This window comes from Zonotrichia leucophrys, chromosome 1A (assembly GCF_028769735.1).
Source record: "Zonotrichia leucophrys gambelii isolate GWCS_2022_RI chromosome 1A, RI_Zleu_2.0, whole genome shotgun sequence".
In the NCBI taxonomy this organism is placed as follows: domain Eukaryota; kingdom Metazoa; phylum Chordata; class Aves; order Passeriformes; family Passerellidae; genus Zonotrichia; species Zonotrichia leucophrys.
The window spans coordinates 58,943,434-58,963,550 of NC_088170.1; the positions used below are offsets into that span (position 1 = coordinate 58,943,434).

The following is a 20,117-nucleotide window of genomic DNA, read 5'->3' on the forward strand; positions in this document are numbered from 1 at the left end:
AGGAACTCTTCTTTGGGTAACCCAAAGCTTGTTCTGCACCACCTCTAACTATTTAAAATGGTCCAGTAAATGCAATTCCTGTGGGGAGATTCTGCCTCCATTATAAAACTGAACATGCCCAGGCAGGATATATTAACTTGAAATAAGGAGGACTCGTGGGGGTCAGGCACCCAGGAAGACACTAATTTACTGCAGAGTAATATATTTCAAGCTAAACCCAGGTAGTAAAATAGCCTGATTTTTATATCAGTGTCTCTTGGTAAGAAATGTCACATAGCTATAAATTATAACACAAAGTAATAAGAGAAATTATATTCACTTACTTTTTTACATTTTGCTATGTTCTGTTCTTTCTCTCCACTTTTTTTCCTCTTCTTATCATTGACTTTTGTAACTCTTGTAGCAGTTAAAGTAATTGTCGTTGGTGTGTGTTGATAAGCCGTGTACAGTTCCACAGGAACCTCATCACCACTCTCTGTTGCACTGGTGTCCCCATCTTGAAAACAGAGAATACTCTAAATAATCAAGTACTGCAGAAAGAACACTAGAACACTTACTAGTTACTCTACATCTGCTTCCAAAACACAAAAATTCATAATGACAAATGCTACAAGCACTCATATGCAAAATTCACCAACAGTTGCAACAGCATGAAAATGAAGGACCAATGAGAAACTGGTAATTAAGACAGGTTTGTAATGCAAGGTAAGAAAAAGGTACCAGATTAAATTCCATTCTTTGAATGGAGTTAATGACCATATATCATTTTAAGCAAAATTAGAACCAGAACAAAAAAGGTAAAAAAATCTGTTAACACATTTACTGATATATAGCTTTTACTTGTAATCCAGAATTTGGATTCCCTCAGATGACTGTATTCTGGAAGGGATTAAAATTAATGACTGGCCAGCATTTCCTGTGAAGCTCTATTAATTAATCACATGTCATAGTCATAATCAACTATTTCAGCTGCAATTTGCACTGTCAAGTGCCTTTTTCAGGGTTAATACGTCAATTTAGCCAAAAGCCTTTTGTACTCAAAATCCCCTACCAGTAACATTCTGCTACTCAGGAAAAGAGATGATCAGACATAAACTGACAGATACTTTTTCTTTGTGCTGTGCTCTCACAGACCTAAAGGCCAAAGCCTGAAATCTAGCATACATCAGCATTTATGTCAGCCAAACACATATCCTGACCTGAAACAGGATTACCCTAGTTCTGTCAAGATGAAAGGCTGTGAAGGATGGGGAGGATTGGAAGAGAGATGATGCACACAGATAAGAGACTGTTGTTTGCATGTGCTCAGTACAGGCTTCTCAGATTTTAGCAGCTTTTCCAAATATTCTGCATTCAATAAATACACTTAACACTAAGCAAAACTTTCTCACACAGCACAGAAGCAAGCTTTACAAATACTTAATACGAGAGCAGAGAAAACATTCCTTCTGCTCTCAGAAGGATGTTGCTTTAATCAGTGCACTCAGCAGTCCTAATTCTCAAAACCCTCTTTACTAAATAAAGAACTCCAGCTACTCTGGTTACTCTGGATTTTTCCTGCTCACAACATTCCTTAACAGGATTCTTCTGTGCATAGCAAACAATCCCATCTTACCATCATGGTTATTCTTTTGAACACCTTATCAGGCACATAATTATATTTCATAAGCTAGGAATTTATGATGTTTACTGAATTTGTTAACATCTCTGCTGAGAATATTTTCTAAATGAGCATAAAAAGCACAAGAAAAGAAGAAACGTCTAATCAAAGAAGAATAAATAGCAGAATAACCAATGCCTGGGAAATAAAAACTTAAAATTGTCAGTGGCTGTAGTCCATACACTAGTGCCTACAGAATCATGACATCACAGCCACACACCTCTCCCCTTGCCCCAAACCCCACAAAACACTGTTTTCCTTAGGAAAGCAACATTTCAGTATTGCTGTCTGCACTGTGCTCTAACTTACTGTAAAAAATAATCACCTCAGCTGAACACATAATTACATGGAGTTGTTTTGAGACACTCCTCTCTAACCTACATAACCTGCTTTCTCTTTGAAGAGCCTTGGTAAAGCACACTAAGGGGAGATCTTGAGTTTGCATGTCAGAAGCAAAGACACAAACTCTCCAAATTTCACAAGTTCTGGGCCCAGATTCATTTATCTGTAAGCAGCAAGTGATCTTGATAGCAGCAATTTCCAGGCCAAACAGCTTGAAGCAACATCCTTGTTTATGTTATACATTGAGATATCTCATCTTAAAAAAAAACAAAAAACCCAAAACAAACTTCCCAGCAAAGCCCAAAACATGCAGTACACAACTGAGGGAGTACTGGCTGGACAAAGGTGCTCAGTTCACATAGTCAGTAATGCACTGTACATTGAGCTGCACCAGAACTGGACTTTTATACCAGAAAAACAAAATCAACACCGTCTCATACAACCACAGGGCCCAGAAGAATGGGCTAAGAACACTGCCAGAAAAAGGATGATGTGGTTACACATGAAAGCTTAACACACAAAATTTTCTATCATGTGAAATGTTCAATTAAAAGCTCTTTTCTTGAAGCAAACTAACCGATCTGCTACTTTCTCCCCACTGTTAGCTGTGTTTCACCCAAAGGTTAAACCAGTAACTCTTTGGAAATCTTTACAACAAAGACATTTTACTCTAAAGAATTCTCATATTTAAGTGAAAAGCCCTATATATACAGACTTATTCATCACAGAGCAGACAAATTATGCAGTCCTACCTTTTATCAAACCCTGTAAATTACTAATAATTAAGTTTAAAGTAACATTCTGCTTCTGTTGAGTATTTAAAACATTGAAAAGATCCATTCAAATTGATGCCACTTTCGCTTTTCCTACTTGAAATCACCTGTGAAAACTGCCCATTTTACTAATGTCTCACACATCTCAGTTTATACCCGAAATCACTGAGTCCAACCAAACTGTACAGCAGTCAACATAAAGAACACTCACCCAAGCTAAATGGAAATTAAGAGGTGTAAGCATAGACATTCAAGTTATGTATTATAAATCACAGTAATCAATACTGCACTTTGATCACATTTTAGATTAAAGAGAACCAGAATTTGCCTTTCTTTTCAACTGTTTTGATACTTTGGCTTAACATTTAGTATTTCCTTTCCTACTGAATTCATGTAACAGATTTAGAACACTGATCAAGACTGAGGAGGGTTAAACACGAACTTCAAAGGAAGATCTCATCAGCACCTCCTAAGATTTTTAATCTCTCTTCCCTTAAGTTTACAGTAAGTGATCAGATAGTGTGCCTGCAAGTCCCAAGAGATTAAATAGCTCAGATCATCAACTTCCCCTATTTGTTATGAAAATTCAAGTCCAACCTCACAGTATTATCAGAGCAGTCAGTGACCTCATTAACTCCAAATGAATTATAAATCTACTTGTTCTACTATTTCAATAGAATCAACAAAAATTATTTTAAATTCCAAAAATTTTTACAATTTAAATTTGACTGACTTAGTAGGCCAACCAAAACTGTATAAATTGAGCTTGGTTTTGTTAAAATGAAAACAGACAAAACAAAAAAGGACTCTGGTTTTGTAAGTAGGTCATTAACACCTTTAAAGGGCTTTAGACAACTTAGTAGCAGACAACACCAAGTGTCAACTGCACCAAGAAGCCCAGTTGTGCCACACACCCCTCAGACTCTCTGAAGCCAGATGACATGGGAAGCAGGACCATATTTACATGGTAATTTTAAAAGAAATCTTTAAATACACACACACACACTCCACTACTTCAGAGACATGATCTGCAAGTAAAACATGTTACATTTAGGAGATGACCTCCTCCCAGGTTATTACTTCTGTAATAGAGCTTGAAAGTACCAGCTGTCAACCAAGAATTCTACAACACGCTCTGGTAATGGCCAGACACAACTCCTGACAAGTTAGGCCAGGTGAGTTTTGAAATCCTGTTCAAGATTTCAAAGTTCAAGAACTACTTGCATAAAATACTCAGACTGAAATGGGTACTTGCACTACATGCCACCTTGGTTATCAAAGGCAAAAAACCCTCAAAACATCATTATCACCTACATCATATTGACTTGGTTTAACAACTTCTCCCATTGTCCAAAAAACTCCAGAGCCATACCAAAACACCCAATCTACATCCAACATGTAAGAATTAGGATTTCTCTCTGAAACTTTTTTCCAGAATGAAAGAAGACTTAGAAATCCTCTCTCATTCCAAGAGAAGAAACTTAAAGATTTTCCACTTTTTTTTCAGCGCCTTAGTTAAAGGAGTTACAGTTATTATAAAAGCAACATTGCTTATTAAGAAACTTGATCACTATTGAACAGATTGAATTATTCCACACTGCTATAAAACACCCAGAGTGCTGAAAACCATTAATAAAACAGGTGGAGCTACAAGAATTCTGATACTATGTTATCTTGGTAAAATACAATCAAGTAAAAGGCATTGATTTACTGAACCTTATATGCTGAAGGCTCTCAAAACTGTAGGAACCATGTCTGAATATATAATTCATACTTATTTTATCACCTTTACTAAGAAAAGAGCTTTACATTTGACTCACCTGACATATTTTCCCGTTTCCTTCGTTGCAACAGCACTGCTCTTTCTTTATCTAAACTCCTGAAATTAGAAAATAAATCAGCACATTTAAGTACTAAAACACACCTCTGGCATTTCCCATTGATTATTACAGAATAAACAGTAAAGTAACTAAATGTTCAGATACTTGGAAAAATACCAGTTGTGCACTGCTCCATTCTGTTTTAGAGTTCAAAATCAACCAAACTACTCACCTGGGTTGGCAACGTTCACACAGATATATGTCAGGAATATGCTGTCTGTCAATCCCCATGCAGTCAATGTGCTGCCAGACACTATGAAAAGATCAAAACAAAATCCCAACTTTAAAGAACAATTTAAAAAATTGCATGCACAATACATAAAGTAAGCTGCTCTTTTTTTTTTCACTGTCATCTTTACTCAGATTCAATACTGCTTAAAACTACATCTCAATCACTATCTTTGCCACCACTCTGCCAGCTGACTCGTTTTCTCTCTTGGAAATTTTTCTCCAACATCAGAAAAAAAAGGGTAAATTATCACAACAGAGAACAAGATAGAGACAAATACCCTCAGTAACAAGACTTATGTTTTACATAGCAACAAGAGGTTTGGTTTTAAACAAAAGGATTCAATTCCCTTTTAGAAATGGGTACATAAAGTATTTCTATATAGAGAAACACATTTTTCTACACCCTGTTATAAAACTGGTAGTACTGTTGCACAGCAAAGAGCGAGCTTTAACTTCTTCCCAGAGTCAGGGAAGAGACTGCTTGCTAGACTGAAGTCTAACCTATAACAGTAGTTTATACTCAGCCCTACATTGCTAGAAGGATGAGGGACACAAAAAGAGTTATCTTCTCACTTGGAAAGAGTTGTGGTAAATTCACAGCTCCTCGCAGACAATCTCTTCTTCAAAGGACAAAGACTCTACCTAACTGGTGACTGCCTACAGCTCCACTGCTGGAAGAACATCTTAATACATTTCAAAATCATGAGCAAAATTATCAGAACTTAGGACCATCGGAAATTACTAACAAGCTTATTACATAAGCAGAGAGAAGAATGGAGCTCAAATTAATATTTTAACTAGCTATAACTACTGTTTTATAAATACACAAAGATCTAACAAATCCAGCAGTATTCATTAACCAAATTTAAAAAGGCAGGCTAATAGAGTAGAAATATAACATTTGTTTTCTCCTGTTAAATGTATCAGCTCTAAAAACTTATATTCTTATTTTTCCAATTCCAAGTATTCAAAAGCAATCTCTTACTATACTGCGATCAAGTAGGTGCTTAAGCATAAACTCAGAAGTCTAAATATTTAACTTCAGCTTCTCCACTAAGAACCCAGGTTAGTCTTTTCATACTTATTAACCAAATCCTTTGAAAAATGAAGAGTAATCAGAAAGATCATGCACAGAGAAATCAATACTCAAGAAGTTTCTTTCACATTATTTTGCATCCATCAAGTTCTTTGATTTACATATACATAATTCACCAAGATGTTTTATTACTCAGTACATGCACATTAAGTAATGCCTGGGTCTTCATTTTACCTTACTAACAAATAACTTGGGACAGAGTACCACAGACATCCTTTCTAGAGGGGAAAAAAGGTGTACCCTTATTAAGCAGCAATGCACAAGCAAAGGCATGACCAAATTCATGAGTAGTCAAGACTGATCAGAATTAAATTACAAAATAATTACTGGCCTTAACTGACTATTTTGCCCATTAGAAAAACACACAACCTTCAAGCACTTTTTTGATGGAAGGAAATTTTTTGTGACTCATCGTAATTAAAACACCATTTAGTTACATTTACTTTCAGTGCAGCCTTCAGTAATTTTTACTTTTTAAGTTATTTTAATATGCATTACCTGCATTTGTCACAACAGATCATATATCCATCATCATGTGTAAAGCCACAAATGCATCTGGTAATATCTGTTCCATAGCTTCCATCCTCTGACGTACTGATGGTAGTAGCACTGGAGGTTTCATCGAAGTTGGGAGTGGTAAATATGCCTACTTCATTCTTGCTTATAAGCACTGATGGAGGAGGAGAAGCTGGAGGCGTTGGAGGAGGCCGAGCACCATAGTTATGGTCCTGGAATTTTGTGAAAAGGTAATTTATTGTAAATGCCCATACACTGGTGGCTATTCAAGCAAGGAACTTCAGGCTTCTTAATTTTCTAGTAAAAGGTTAAGATTTTGTATTTTTATATCCCAATTTTATATATCTAAAATATTTTAAATTTTGTATTTATATTTTTTATCCCAAATCAATCTTATTTTCTAACTTCTCAACTATGTTATACATTTAAGTGCACTATGTTCTGCTTCTGACAGACCATTTTTGTCTGACCTACCCAACTCCCAATAAGATATAGAAAGATAAGCATGAATCAGTTTTTCCAGATAAAACCAGCATATTTTTCCATAATGTATCATGTACAGAATACTTTGCACAAAACTTACTGCATAGGGCAAACCAATGTAACTGTGTGAATGCGAGCCGCTGGTATACAACTGGTGTGGATAACTGTTCGATTTTTCAACTACCACAGGGCTAGCTTCTACAGATTCTGGTCTGCAAGGCAAAAGACAGAAGAACAACAAATGCAATTACTATGTAATTTATATGAATAAACCGGAGGTACCTGCTGCACAACTTCTAATTAACTCCTGCTGATTGTGTTAAAGCAGTATGGGCGCAGTAACAAACTCCAAGCCCTGACGGTAGCGAAGCTGCCGAAGGGAATTCAGCCCGAGCCCCACCGAGCCCTGCAGCGACACCCAGCGGCACTGAGGGGGCACCGCCGCGCCGGCCGCTCCTACGAGCGCACAGCTAACTAGGGCTAATCAGCTAAACAAGGCAGCTTCTATTCATTTATCTCTAGAGAGAAAGAAAAAGCTGGTAATTTGCAAGACAAGGTTTTGTATCAAAGGCAGTGCCTTCTCCAATATACAAACTGTGGCTTATATGCACTAAACCGCAATACAAAACAAGAAAGATAAAGGAATAGTAGAACAGGAAGATCTATTTGAGCACAAAAAATTACATCTTCACGGCCTTTCCTGAGCAGTTGTTCATGTGTGCATGACTGAGATAACTTGCAGTATTTTCACTGCACCATATGATTTAATAACACCAAGAGAAATGAATCCAGGTTACTAATGCGGGTTTCTTTTAAACAAAACAAAAGGCACCACAAAATATCAACATTTAGAACTGAAGTGGACTTGATTCACATTACAAATCAGGTCTGGTTCAGTTTTCTAATTTTATTTTTGTTATGTGTGAATTCTATTGCCTGTCACATATCTTACTAATTCCTTGAGCTGATTTTTAAAACAAACTTGGTGTTTCTGAATCTTAAATTAAAACAGATACTGATGGGGTTTTTTCTTACACATTAACAGAGACTTTTTTGCTGTGCCATGAAGCAATAGTAGTTGGTTTTAAAAGGACACCAGAAACCTACATTTGTTACTTTTTGGAAAAAATATAATTAATCATTAACTTTCTGAACAAAATGTGGTATTTTCACATCTCTGAAAGTGTCCTACTAATGGGTTTGGTGGCCCATTTCTTCTTAAGAGCTTTTTCCCATGTGAGCTTAATACCCTAATGATAAAATTGTTTAAGAAGAAACTAGGTAAAAGCACTTCTGGGGGGAGGGCTTTAGTTTCTACAGTCCAAAGGAAAAAAAAAATTAAAAAGATTACTGTCTCCAACAGTCATCAGCTGCCTATTTTTTTGAGATAGTGAACAAACATGTGAGCACAAAAATCATGTGAAGTACTAACATTAAAAATACAACTTCTGACTAGCATAAGACAAACCAAATCTGACAGCACTTGTTCTTTGTTACCTCATAAATGCAGAAAAATCCTCAGTTACTCTCTTACACGCTTTCACAACTTGAAAATACAATTTTATTTGGAGTCTGTTACAATTAGCTTCTAGAAGCAGCTTAGAACTTAAGCTCATGACTAAAATAAAGACAAAAGATGAAAAAACTGTGCCATTCCAACCAATTTGCTTTTACCTATTTACCAACATATTTGTGCAGTAATCACACATCTTTTCTGTGCTCCAGTAATCCCTGTGATGGCCCAGCCAACCAAAATGCCAGCGAATGAGGCATCAGGCACACATCCATCATGGCTATGGCAGAAATGAGCTTCTCCAGGAACAAGGATGTCCTGCCCACTGCACGGCCTCTGCTGCTGTTCCTGAACGGACAAGCAGCAGCACAGGCACTTTTATTCCCTCTGTGCTCAATGCTCAACCTAGGTCATGCTGAAAAATACTCTGTTTTCAGAGCAGGAAGGCTTACTAAGGACAGGCAGGAGGGGATTCTGGTACAATCCACGCTGGATTAATTTAGGAGAGTTTCCTTCATTAAAAATAAGTATTACTATGACCTAAATACCAGCTACTTAAACACAGGAACATTCAGTGAAAGATACCAGAATGAAAGTGTCCTAAAAAGGAGGTTGTGTATTTCATCATCTGATTACAGAAGTCATCAAAAAGATAGTCCAGGTCCCTTTCAAGATCTGAGGCAAGACAATACACCCAACACCCTACATCCATTTTTTATTACTCCAGCCATTTATAAACCACTTAAGAGAACAAAATTTAATATTTACAGGCATAACAGTGGTGGGAAGCAAAAGTGTAAAGCTTCCAAAAATATTCATTTATCACCAACTGTTTTAACACTCATAAAACAGATTCAGAGAACAATGTTACTAAGAAAAAGGCACATCTTTACTTGAACAAGGAAAACCAGAAAAATGGTGGGAGCAAAGTCAGGTGATACAGAAAGGCAACTATTAAAAAATTCGGAGCACAATTAGCTTTCAGTAAAACCTTTTTTAAATGCTTATGCAGGCACAGACACTACTTTCAATCATAACAGATGCTCACTAGATCTCTGAATGTAACTGTTACTGTTCCATTTACCCACTGCAAATGGCTGGAACAAACCAAGAACTAAGGGAAGGAGCTCCAAGAGCATTCACTTAAACTAGAAATGAACCATCACAGATTTCTTCTACAGTCAACAGAAAAGTGACACAGATGCCATAAATCAGTACAGAATGAGCACCATTCTTCAGAGAGCCACAGACAAAACCAACTCTGACAAACAGGTTACTGAATTCCTTATCATTCCTGGTTTTGCCCACCATGTGCTTGACCTCAAACAGAAAAGATGCTCTCCATACACCTGTCTGTTCAAAGGTCAAAGCCTTCTTCTGAAACAGCATCTCAGAATTGTACAGCTTTGAGAAGAAATGCCTCTTGGTAAAATATTTCATTGTACAGATGATTAAAGCATGAGATGCTACCTCATTTAAAAATCAAGTTTTCAATTTTTTGGGCTCAAGCAGCCAGGCACTAACTCCTGCACTACAGACAAACACTCCTCATTTCACCACTGGCATTCTTACAGCCACCCCAGAAAGCAAGGTTTCAGCAGGAAAACACGTAAGCATTCAGAGCTGTGAAAACACTGTAAGGCTTTCCTTGCCTGTATTTTGGACATCAGCCAATTCTGTCAGAGACTGAGGTACTAATTCTGTCAGTCCTCTGAGCATGCCACATTTTTCAGCTTCACCTCAAACAACTGCTGTCTTACTGCATAACTAAAAGATATTTATTGTATTTTTGGTTTTCATCCAAACTACAATGTTTGTATTGCAACACAGTATATATGAAGCTTGATCAAAATGTTATTTCCTAAATAAATAAATATTACTGTGATAAACTGACCATGGTATTTTGCTAAAATATCATATGTACTTGTTAAGCGTTGTGGTCAGTAATTCAAAACTGTGAAAAATGTTCACAGTGAACAAAACAAAAAGCTTGGCACATCTTGGTCTGCAGTGATTTTAAGACATTCCTGTACCTTGAAAACAGAGATAAAGTATTTTCTAAAATCAGTTTAAAAAAGCAAAGATGTCCATATTAAAAAAAAAAAAAGCCTTGAGAGAATTTTCATTTAGCAAGTGAATCAACTTCATGTTATGAGTCATTTCCTACCGTTCATTTCTAAAATGGAAACAAAATATTCTGCGTGTTGCCAGCAGATGGCATTAATGAGAAACTAAAAGCAACACCCTAGAGCAGGAAATTTACAAAACCTCATCACTACACTTTTAGTTAACCTGTATTAAGGAAATCAACCTGCAATGATTCAAAGGAAGCCAATTCGTCTCTAAAATGTCATCTCCCTCACTCCACTCCTTTTAAACACTGTTTTGCTTCTGACCACTTAGTAATAAATTAAGAAAAAAAAAAGCACACAATTTTTGTCTAATACCCAAAATACAGTCAGTTAGAATTTGGGGCCATCAACCACTTCCATAAATATACAGATATTCAAGCAGGAAACAAAATCTCACTAAAATGCTCACAGGCAGATGGGGTATCCAAGCTTTAGGCTGTGAGCTAAGCATACTACAATACTTCCTGAACATTTGTCTGAACTCCCCAAGTGCAACCTCTCAGCAACATCCATCTTCCACAATCCAGCTTGATGGGTCTAATTTTCAAGTAGTTTAGGTTTGTTTTCTGTTTGTATCAGCACACCTGAACAGCATCTAGCTGAAGGCCACCTCAGACAAAAGAATACAATATATTTTGTATGAGAAACAACATTTTCTATTTCAAGACACTTCATCTAACCAAAGACACATGACAGCTAGACAACAAGAACCAAGGACTGCTTCTCTAGCAGGGAGTGGGTTCTGCTACCTGAGCACCTTCAGCAGGCCCTGCAAGTACAGGCTGGCCCGATCCTATCTGTAGGTAAGACTGCACCAGTGTTTTCTCCTGGATACTGAACTCAGCACAGTGATCTCTACACTGTGATTGGGAGGTTTCTCATACAGGCCTTCTCCCTAAAAAACATGTATGGATATAAGCAGAAAAGCAGCATCATCAGTGGCATTTCCCAATGTGTAGCTTATATTTACACTCTAAACTCCACAAGCACTCTCTGAAGCCAGGAAGCTTCATTTGTGAACCTTCAGAAATGGCTTGTTCTGCTTACAAGGACCTTACCACTAAGAAGTCACAAATCCCCATCTTTAGTAAGGTCATAAAGGCCAATTATGTGTGTTTTGACTACAATGACACAAAGATCTATCTGGAGACCCCACTTAAGTACATGTAACAAACTATTTCACCCTATTTTTAAGATCCTTAAACCTCTTAGTAGGCTACTCCACACACAGCTATTTGCTACAATTATTAAAATATGTGGAACTATTCATCATATAAAATATCCCCTTTTTTAATAGGCTTATGCCTTGGTTCAAAACATCAGGAAAAATCTTTCAGCACTAGCAGACTGCACTACACAAAGAGCTTTTCCCTAAGCTGCTTCTGCTGCATAATCAAGTGTGCCACTCCCCCATTCTTGTGTTTGCTCATGCTTCAGCAACTGATGAAGCAATATCCGACCTGCCAGTCACAGCGGAAAAATCCTAGCTCCTCCCTCCGGGGAAAACCCCAGAACTTGCTCACAGACCATCTAGGACAGTTACTAATACACCCCACATCCAGCATGCTGCCCTCTGCAAGAAAATGCACAAGAACAAAGAAGGAAGCCACACGGATTGTGATAGCAAGGGTTTACAACCGTGTAAGCTGGCAGATTAGGGACACACCTCAGTGTCACACTTCTTGTGACAGTGACACGGCTGTTAAATCAGCAGACACCAATCATGCAGCTGCACACATTTCAGTGTGAGTACGGCAGAGATGACAAGAATTAATCTAAGTGGTAACAGCCACTTAACATCTGAAGAAAAGCAGCTCCTAACTGGGTCGCTCTGCCACAGTATCAAGCAAATAACACACTGTGAACTCTATCTTGTTTATACTGACAACTAAATTTATTTATTTTCATTTCAGCATGACATGCTGTGTCTGCAAGGAATGTCAGCAACCTCAGGAATCATGACCTTCTCTAAACATAAAAGAAAAGCACAGGAAAAAAATGAAATGTGAATGCTTCACTACAGTTAAAAATTTTTCTGCACCAAGGTTAAGAGTATTTATAATATGAAAAGATAAAACAACTTTTAAAAATTATTGTAACAAAAATTTTTGAATTGCAAATTCTTGGTTCTCTTCAAATAAATGGCACAAACCTAGAATTGCCTCATATATACCTGGAAGCACAGTAGAGAAACATCCCTTTAAAAAGCTGTTCTAGAGTTCTCCTTAAACTTTCCTTCAAAGTTCGAAAGAAAAACCACCTGCTTCTTAAACATTCTGTGTGCTACACACAGAGAAAGGTTTGTTTGACAAGAAATGTACCCAGTCAGAGATCAACAATTCCTAAACCTTAGCCCATCAACACTGTACAGGAGACTAGGGGGAAAAACAGAAAAGAACCACAACACAAAAAACCACACATGCACAACAACAGCTCCCCCAACCCTAAAAAAAACCCCACATGTCACTCTCCCCATCCTCCAAAACCCAGAAACTCACTACACTAAATATTTGGTGCAAAGTCAGAGTTTACTGAATGCAAGATTTCACTAGCTCTTTTGTAACCCTTTATACACAGTTAGTAAATCATTTTCTACTAGCTTTACAATTAGAAATAACTTTCTGAAGATCTGGTATTAGCATTTCAGCTAGGCCTTCATTTTAAGAAATGCTAATACCATATCTTCACACACTTGTCTTGATTACTACTACTTTCTTGCAGTTTAATGCACCAAATAATTTTATCTTTCTAACGTGCAAAATCAAAAAATTTTTTTACATGTAGTTAAAAAGGAAACTGAAATGGCAAAATATTTGAATGAGAAGTAAACCAAGCAGCATCTTTATTTGTCAGTCTGATAAGCAAGAAAAACATGCACCTGTAGGAACATTTAGCTTCTCTCCTTTGCTCCCCTAAAGTGGAAGAAACTGACATAAGGATAAAGTGACAGTTATTAATTTAAGTAATTAAAAATTCAACAAAACTAAGGAAATTCTTTAAGTTTTCTCCAACAGTATTCAAAAAATGGCCATGAAGGAAAAAGTAAAGTAATTAAAAAATAGGTAAGAGCACTTACAAATGATGTTCACATACTTACTCTGAGCCTGCAGCCATTTCCAAATAAGAAGTATCTGCTGTGTCAACCCCCAATGGGATCACTATGCTCATGACGTTCGTTTCTGATAAATTCGATTACTACGGAGTCCTATGCATTGGTATCCAAAACACTGGGGCATGCCAGCCACAGTGCTCATTGCAAACATCTAAGTGCATCCACAAACCCTGCCAAAAACAAAACACAACATGCACCAGATTAAGTCAGTTCATTTCAAACCCAGGCAATTTTACATCATGTATTTTATTTTTAAAATTTGCCATTTATATCTGTCACAATTATTTCGCTAGTTGTATTTTACACAAGCAAAAGGAGAACATTCAATCTTCTCTAAAATTAACTGCAAATAAACCTCTTTAAAGAGTGTGATGGTCTTAATACCTGAACTTGAATATATTACAAATGGACAATCATTCAAATTTCTGATTAAAAACCCCAGCACAATCAGGGAAGTGCCAGAGACTGGCCCTCTGCTGTCAAAGCTTAGCTGCTGTACCTTTCAATTGAAAACTACTTAGAGAATTTGCAACTAAGTCTTAGCCAGCACTGTTCTCTTTTGTTTTGCACTTAAAAAGAAAACAAATGTCTTAACTGCCATGTAGTATTTTTAAAAAAACAAAATAATTCTAATAATTCACAATAACGATAGGTAACATTTTACATTTTAATAAATCACCATTAGAAGATATTGTGCCTGTTCAGTACCACTTTTGGAAGTGATTTTTTTAATAGAGTAAAATAAAAATAATCAGCAGTAGTTTTTAACTGCAGAGTAAACTACAATCTGCTTGACTCACACAAGTGAATGTAGGATCCAACCTGTATGCCAGCTACTACCAGTCCCCCACTTCCCTTACCACACAGGGCAGAACACCCAACCAAGTACAAGAGAAATGTGAACAGCTCTCAGCTATTCACAGATGAGTAAATTAATGCACTTTTACACACAAATACAGACCAGCTTCTACACGTGACTAGGTAATTTAAGTAAAGTAGCCCAGTACCTTCAGCAGTTACATAATGAATAATTGCAAACTCTCACCAAAATGTCAAAGTTGCAAGACCACAAACCACTTTGCAGTGAAGCACATACTGTGCCTAATAAAGACACTCTTCTCATACCACAAAATGTTGTATCTTAGCTGATGTCTACATGAGCACAATAATTCTGAGATCAATGTATTTTCACAGAATCACAGAATGTGCTGAGTTTGAAGGAACCCACGAGCATCATCAAGGCCAGCCCCTGGCCATGCACAGCAGCACTCCCAGGAGCCACCCCATGTGCCTGAGAGCATTGTCCCTCCCAACGCTTCTTGAGCTCTGTCGGGCTGGTGCTGGGACTGCTGCCCTGGGGAGCCTGCTCAGAGCCCTTTCCATAGTGCTGAACCTAAACCTCCCCCAGCACAACTTCAGGCCGCTCCCTCAGGTCCTGTCACTGTCACCACAGAGCAGAGATCAGGGTCTGCCCCTCCTCCTCCCCTCATGAGGGAGTTGTAACTGCAGTGAGGTCTCCCCTCAGTCTCCTCCAGGCTGGACAGACCCACTGACCTCAGCCACTCCTTATACAGCTTCTCCTCAAGGTCCTTCACCACCTTTGGGCACTCTCTAATAGTTTAATGTCTTTTCTATGTTGAGGTGCCCAAAATGGCCCCCAGCACTGGAGATGAGGCCACCCCAGAGCAGAGCAGGACAATCCCCTCCCCTGCCCAGCTGGTGCTGCTGTGCCTGATGCCCCAGGACATGGGCGGCACTGCTGGCTCTGTTCAGAAGTCAGGACCAGGATCCCCCAGTCCCTTGCTGTGGCTGCTGCTCCCCAGCCTCTCATTCCCAGTCTGTCCATACATCCATGGCTGCCCCATTCCAGGTGTGGAATCCAGCACCTATCCTGGCTGAACTTCATTTCAACACGTTATCCTTGCCAAACACTACACTGACAAAAAGCACAAGCCCCGGTGAGAAATGGACTTCAGATAAACCCTGTGAATTAAATCTGAATTGTCTTCTTTTATTGATTAGGTCAGTGCCTTCAAGATGTCAAAGTGGCATGTACAAGACATCTCTAAAGTATGAGATGGCAGCAAGTCTTCATCTAACTTCCTAAATGTTTTAACACTAGTGAAGATTGGCAATTAACTTCAGAACATGCCAAGATGTCTGAAGTGCCTAAACCTACAGCTAATCCACTCTCCTTCTAGACAGCAAAAGGTGTGATTTGGTCCTATTACATGAGACACCAAGTACAATGAGCTAGAAAGTCACTGGGCCAAGTAGCCATTGGAATATTTTGCTTTCCTCATTTAAATACTGAGCATTTTCTTACTAAATACCACAAGTAAAAAACTGCATCACCAGCTATGCAAAAAAAATTAAGAAAAAATATATTATTGTCAAGAATAAGTAGCAAGAAAAATATGTTAAATCAAAAGCAGGTATAGAATATTTTCAATAGAAGGGCTGAAAAACCCATAAGCCCCTCTAACAGTTGAAGTGAGCACTCATTTTCCCACCATAAGGCTAACTCTACTCATAGGGCAGAACCCTGAATGGCTGTACCTACAACTTAAAGGAAACATCAACTCACCATTTAGTCCCCATCTTCTAAAAAAGTAAAAAATTCACACAATAACTTTAAAGAAACCATGAATTTTCTAAATCCAGGTAAATCAGCTAGGCCAGGGTTAACTGCTGTTCCAGTACTCCCTGCAGTGTGACCAATGCTGCCAAATCATCAGCAGAATGGAGTTTTTACTTGATGCCTGTCATTAGGTAATTCTTAAAAAACAGCTTTAGTGGTTCAATGTAGGTCTAAAAGACATATTAGACACCATTGTCTGGGATCAAGATCCTCACTTAGAAAGGTGTTTCTTGCACTTAAACTTGATTTTGTTGGTGCTGTGTTTTTTCTTAAAACATTTTCTTTAAACACTTCTAACCAGTTAGAGCATCAGCTGTAAAACAACACAGGCAAGAATGCCCTGGAGACTGAAGGAAGTGAGGAACACATTTACACAGCCCTCATGGGCTGTGACATCTCCAAACTTACATAAAACAACTGACACTACCCAATCATCACAGATTTGGTAAGCAGATCTTCTCTGTGCTGTCAGTGAACGTCACTTGAATCTGATAATCAAGTGATATTTGGGGTTTTTTTTAAATGTAATGCAGAAAAAGAAGAGGCATGAATGTTTTATAGCTATGTATAGACTGAAAATCAATGGCTAATCCACGTCCCCATTCAGGACAAGGCAAATACACCACCATTCGAGCTAAAAAACCCAACAACAAAAACCCAACAACAAAAGGGGGGACTCAACCAAAACCAACTTCCTGCCCTATGGCAAGTTATTCAAATGCAGTTTGTCAGAATTCAGGAAGAAATTCTAACCTGATCTACACTGAGTAAGGTCAGAAACTTGAGAAATCAAGATGTTTTTGCCTGAAGAGCATTACACATATGTTTCATCTGAAAGGAAGTGGAACATGATTGCAATACTCACTGGTTTTTACCACCTTCATCACACACACAGAACTCCCTAAAGCTTTTCCTTTGCCTACAGTTCAGTATGGAAGAATGAAGGCAGACACTGGCTTGCAATACCTCCATGGCCAAGTTAATTCAAACAAACATTGCTCATTAATTATGAGTAGCCATCCTCAACAAATGCCCGTAATGAGAGTGGGGGGAGATCTAGGATAAATTAAAAACACTACACCCACTTATTAAACAAAACTGTGACCTTATATATAGGCCATCCAATTATGATCCCTACAGTGATGTTAAATTTGGAATGATGGAAAAGAATTATTTTCCACCATGTCAGAATCAGAAGCATTGCCATGACATACTAATATTCCCAGTATTTTTGTAAGTTCAGAAAGAAAATAACACAACCACTGGGGAATTTTATCTATGAAGAGATTGCTTATCCTTTGAAGCTTGGTATTTTAGATGAGTCATAAAATACTATCTGCTGTCATGATTTGGTACTTTCCAACTCCTGCAAGTATCCATCTATTTCAAGTAATTATTCTTTCAGAACTCTGACAAACTGTCATCCATGGCCTTTAAGAAGCTGCTTTCATAGGTACATTCATTTCCACAATTTACTGTTTAAGAAAGTCTTTCTTCAAGCAGTACATGAACTTGAAAGACAGGAAGACCACACTGGTTATTCCAGTTAATTTCAGGGTCACAGAGTTAAAAGCTACCATATAAAAACTGCTAGTCCAAAGTTCATTGATCAGCTCTTTACTGGGCAAAGTGGCTCATCTACTGTACCTTAATTAACAACAATTTTGTTATAGTCTACTCCTTTAGTAACAGTACACTCTAAGCTCTGAAAGCATGTTGGCAATTTCTTAAATTCACCACATTTTCTCATAATCACCCTAGAGCTTTATTATAGGAGGAAAAAAATTCCCTTATTCAAATAAATTTTGCTTTCATTTAGTTGCAGTAAAAAAGTTTACCTTGCCCTAATAATAAAATGTTCATCTTAAAACCCAGACAAATTTCTGGTTAAAACATTTATCTTGTGCAAGATCAACCTCTCCACACCCATCACACTTCACCATTCACCCATACAGATTTACCCTTCAAATGGCACTTCTCTTTGTCTCCAGAGAATACACAGGAGCTTTCTGACTCAACAGCTGCATCAAGTCTAAAAAACCTGAAGCTTCACCAGATTTCTTATGATCCACTTTGTTCATGACACCAGGACCCTTTTTTGTATAAATTAATTGTACTCAAAAACCAGAAGTGTAAGTGCGCAATACATTCCAAAATATTAATCTCTGTGGCTTTGTAGAGAGAACACAATTTATGCTTTAAAGAACAGGAAATAACTCATACATTATCCCTGAGGTATTCCACTAAAACAACATTATTCTGTGGTCTAGCAGAGACCACAGGTTTCCTTTCTCTCACGTCCTGCTAAGATCACTTGTCATCAGGAGAAGAAACTTAACTTTGCCACTGGTACCCAAAGGAGGAAAAAACCCCAAATACAGACAGCTCAACCCTGAACAAGGTAAGGGTGTGATCTCCTGAAATTCCATCAGTGTTAACCCTATGCTGTATGCCTAAGAATACTAAAGCTCTTGTCTAAATGCACATACAAAACTTTTCATAAAAACCAGGAAGAGATGGTGGCAACACCATTAACAATTTATTTGTCTTAAACATAAAAAGAATCCTAAAGAAACATTAATATATTAAGACAGCATTACTACTTATAATACTTACAGAAATATTATTATTATATTATGATGAGGGTGTCTAGTTTGTTGGGAGTTTTTTAACAATGTTTATGTCTAATACTACAAAAATCAAAGAGGAAAAAATAAAAATTAAAGCTGTTTCTGCTATTCTTCTTCACATCTGACAACTTTTTACAGACATTTTCACTGTTTTTTGTTTTTTCCTTGTTTTTTCCTTCCCATGAACAATTCCCAGATTCTGTTGTCATGTGACAAATACAAAAAGTGTACAGAAGTTAGAAAAAATACATTTACTCTAGAAGAGAGGAAGAGATTCAAAGCAACTTGAAACTTAACATTTGTTTTCTAATTTATAAAGGGATGTAAGTGGAACATGGAATTAAGCTTACAGTTAAATTATATCCTATCTCAAATATAAGAATTTTCCCACACACACAGAAGACTACACTAATTTAAGTACATGGATTGCTAGATCAGTTCAAGTTTCTCACATCACCAGGCATTACAAAAACACTAAATCTTTTTGTTCCTGTTTTTATGAATTTTGTTTACATGTAAAGTTCTTCAATATTTTTCTCTGCAGTTATCACCCATCAACAATTGCAAGATAAAAAAATAGTTATTAGATGGTTTAGATGTTTTAAGATTTGGGAGATTTCATCACAGAATGGCTCTGCAAAGGAAATCACCAGGATCTTCCTAAACACAAAGGTTTAAGGAGAAAAATCCAATTCTAATTAGCCCATAACCAGGCTCTTCCATTAGACACAACAGTGCTGGTTTAAGATAAACAATTATTTAGATTTTCTACTGATGCATACAACTTCACCATGAAGTCCTTAACTCATGTCACTACAGAACTATTTACAGACTAACCAAATTACCATGTCTATACTCTCTGCTTTCACAAGGTCTATATACAAAATCCACATAACCAGAGTTGAAGAAAACTTAATCAAAACCTTCTAAGCTATCTATATATGCCAACTCTTTCCTTAAAAGCAAAATTATGTAACTTGAAAAGTGTATTACAAAATACATCAAAGGTGAAAGCAGTCACTTTCCCCTATGTAGTAAACTGAGTCCCTGAAATGGCCAGGAATAATTGTCAGTCTCTCCCCCTCCAACATCTAAAAAGTGTCATTGT

The 20,117-nt window shown here is 37.4% G+C and overlaps 1 protein-coding gene across 3 annotated transcripts in view; it reads right to left on the reverse strand.

The window, feature by feature from the left end:
• KMT2E (lysine methyltransferase 2E (inactive)) overlaps positions 1-20,117 on the reverse strand; it is a 55,762-nt gene that overhangs the window by 23,780 nt on the left and 11,865 nt on the right. For all 3 annotated transcript variants that reach the window (XM_064702876.1, XM_064702877.1, XM_064702875.1), the window contains 6 exons: positions 13,724-13,908; positions 7,082-7,193; positions 6,481-6,710; positions 4,828-4,908; positions 4,596-4,654; positions 324-496 (listed from right to left, as the gene is read on the reverse strand). In XM_064702876.1, coding sequence (XP_064558946.1) covers positions 324-496; positions 4,596-4,654; positions 4,828-4,908; positions 6,481-6,710; positions 7,082-7,193; positions 13,724-13,794 — 726 coding nt within the window. In that variant the 5' untranslated portion in view covers positions 13,795-13,908. The remainder of the gene's footprint in view (positions 1-323; positions 497-4,595; positions 4,655-4,827; positions 4,909-6,480; positions 6,711-7,081; positions 7,194-13,723; positions 13,909-20,117) is intronic.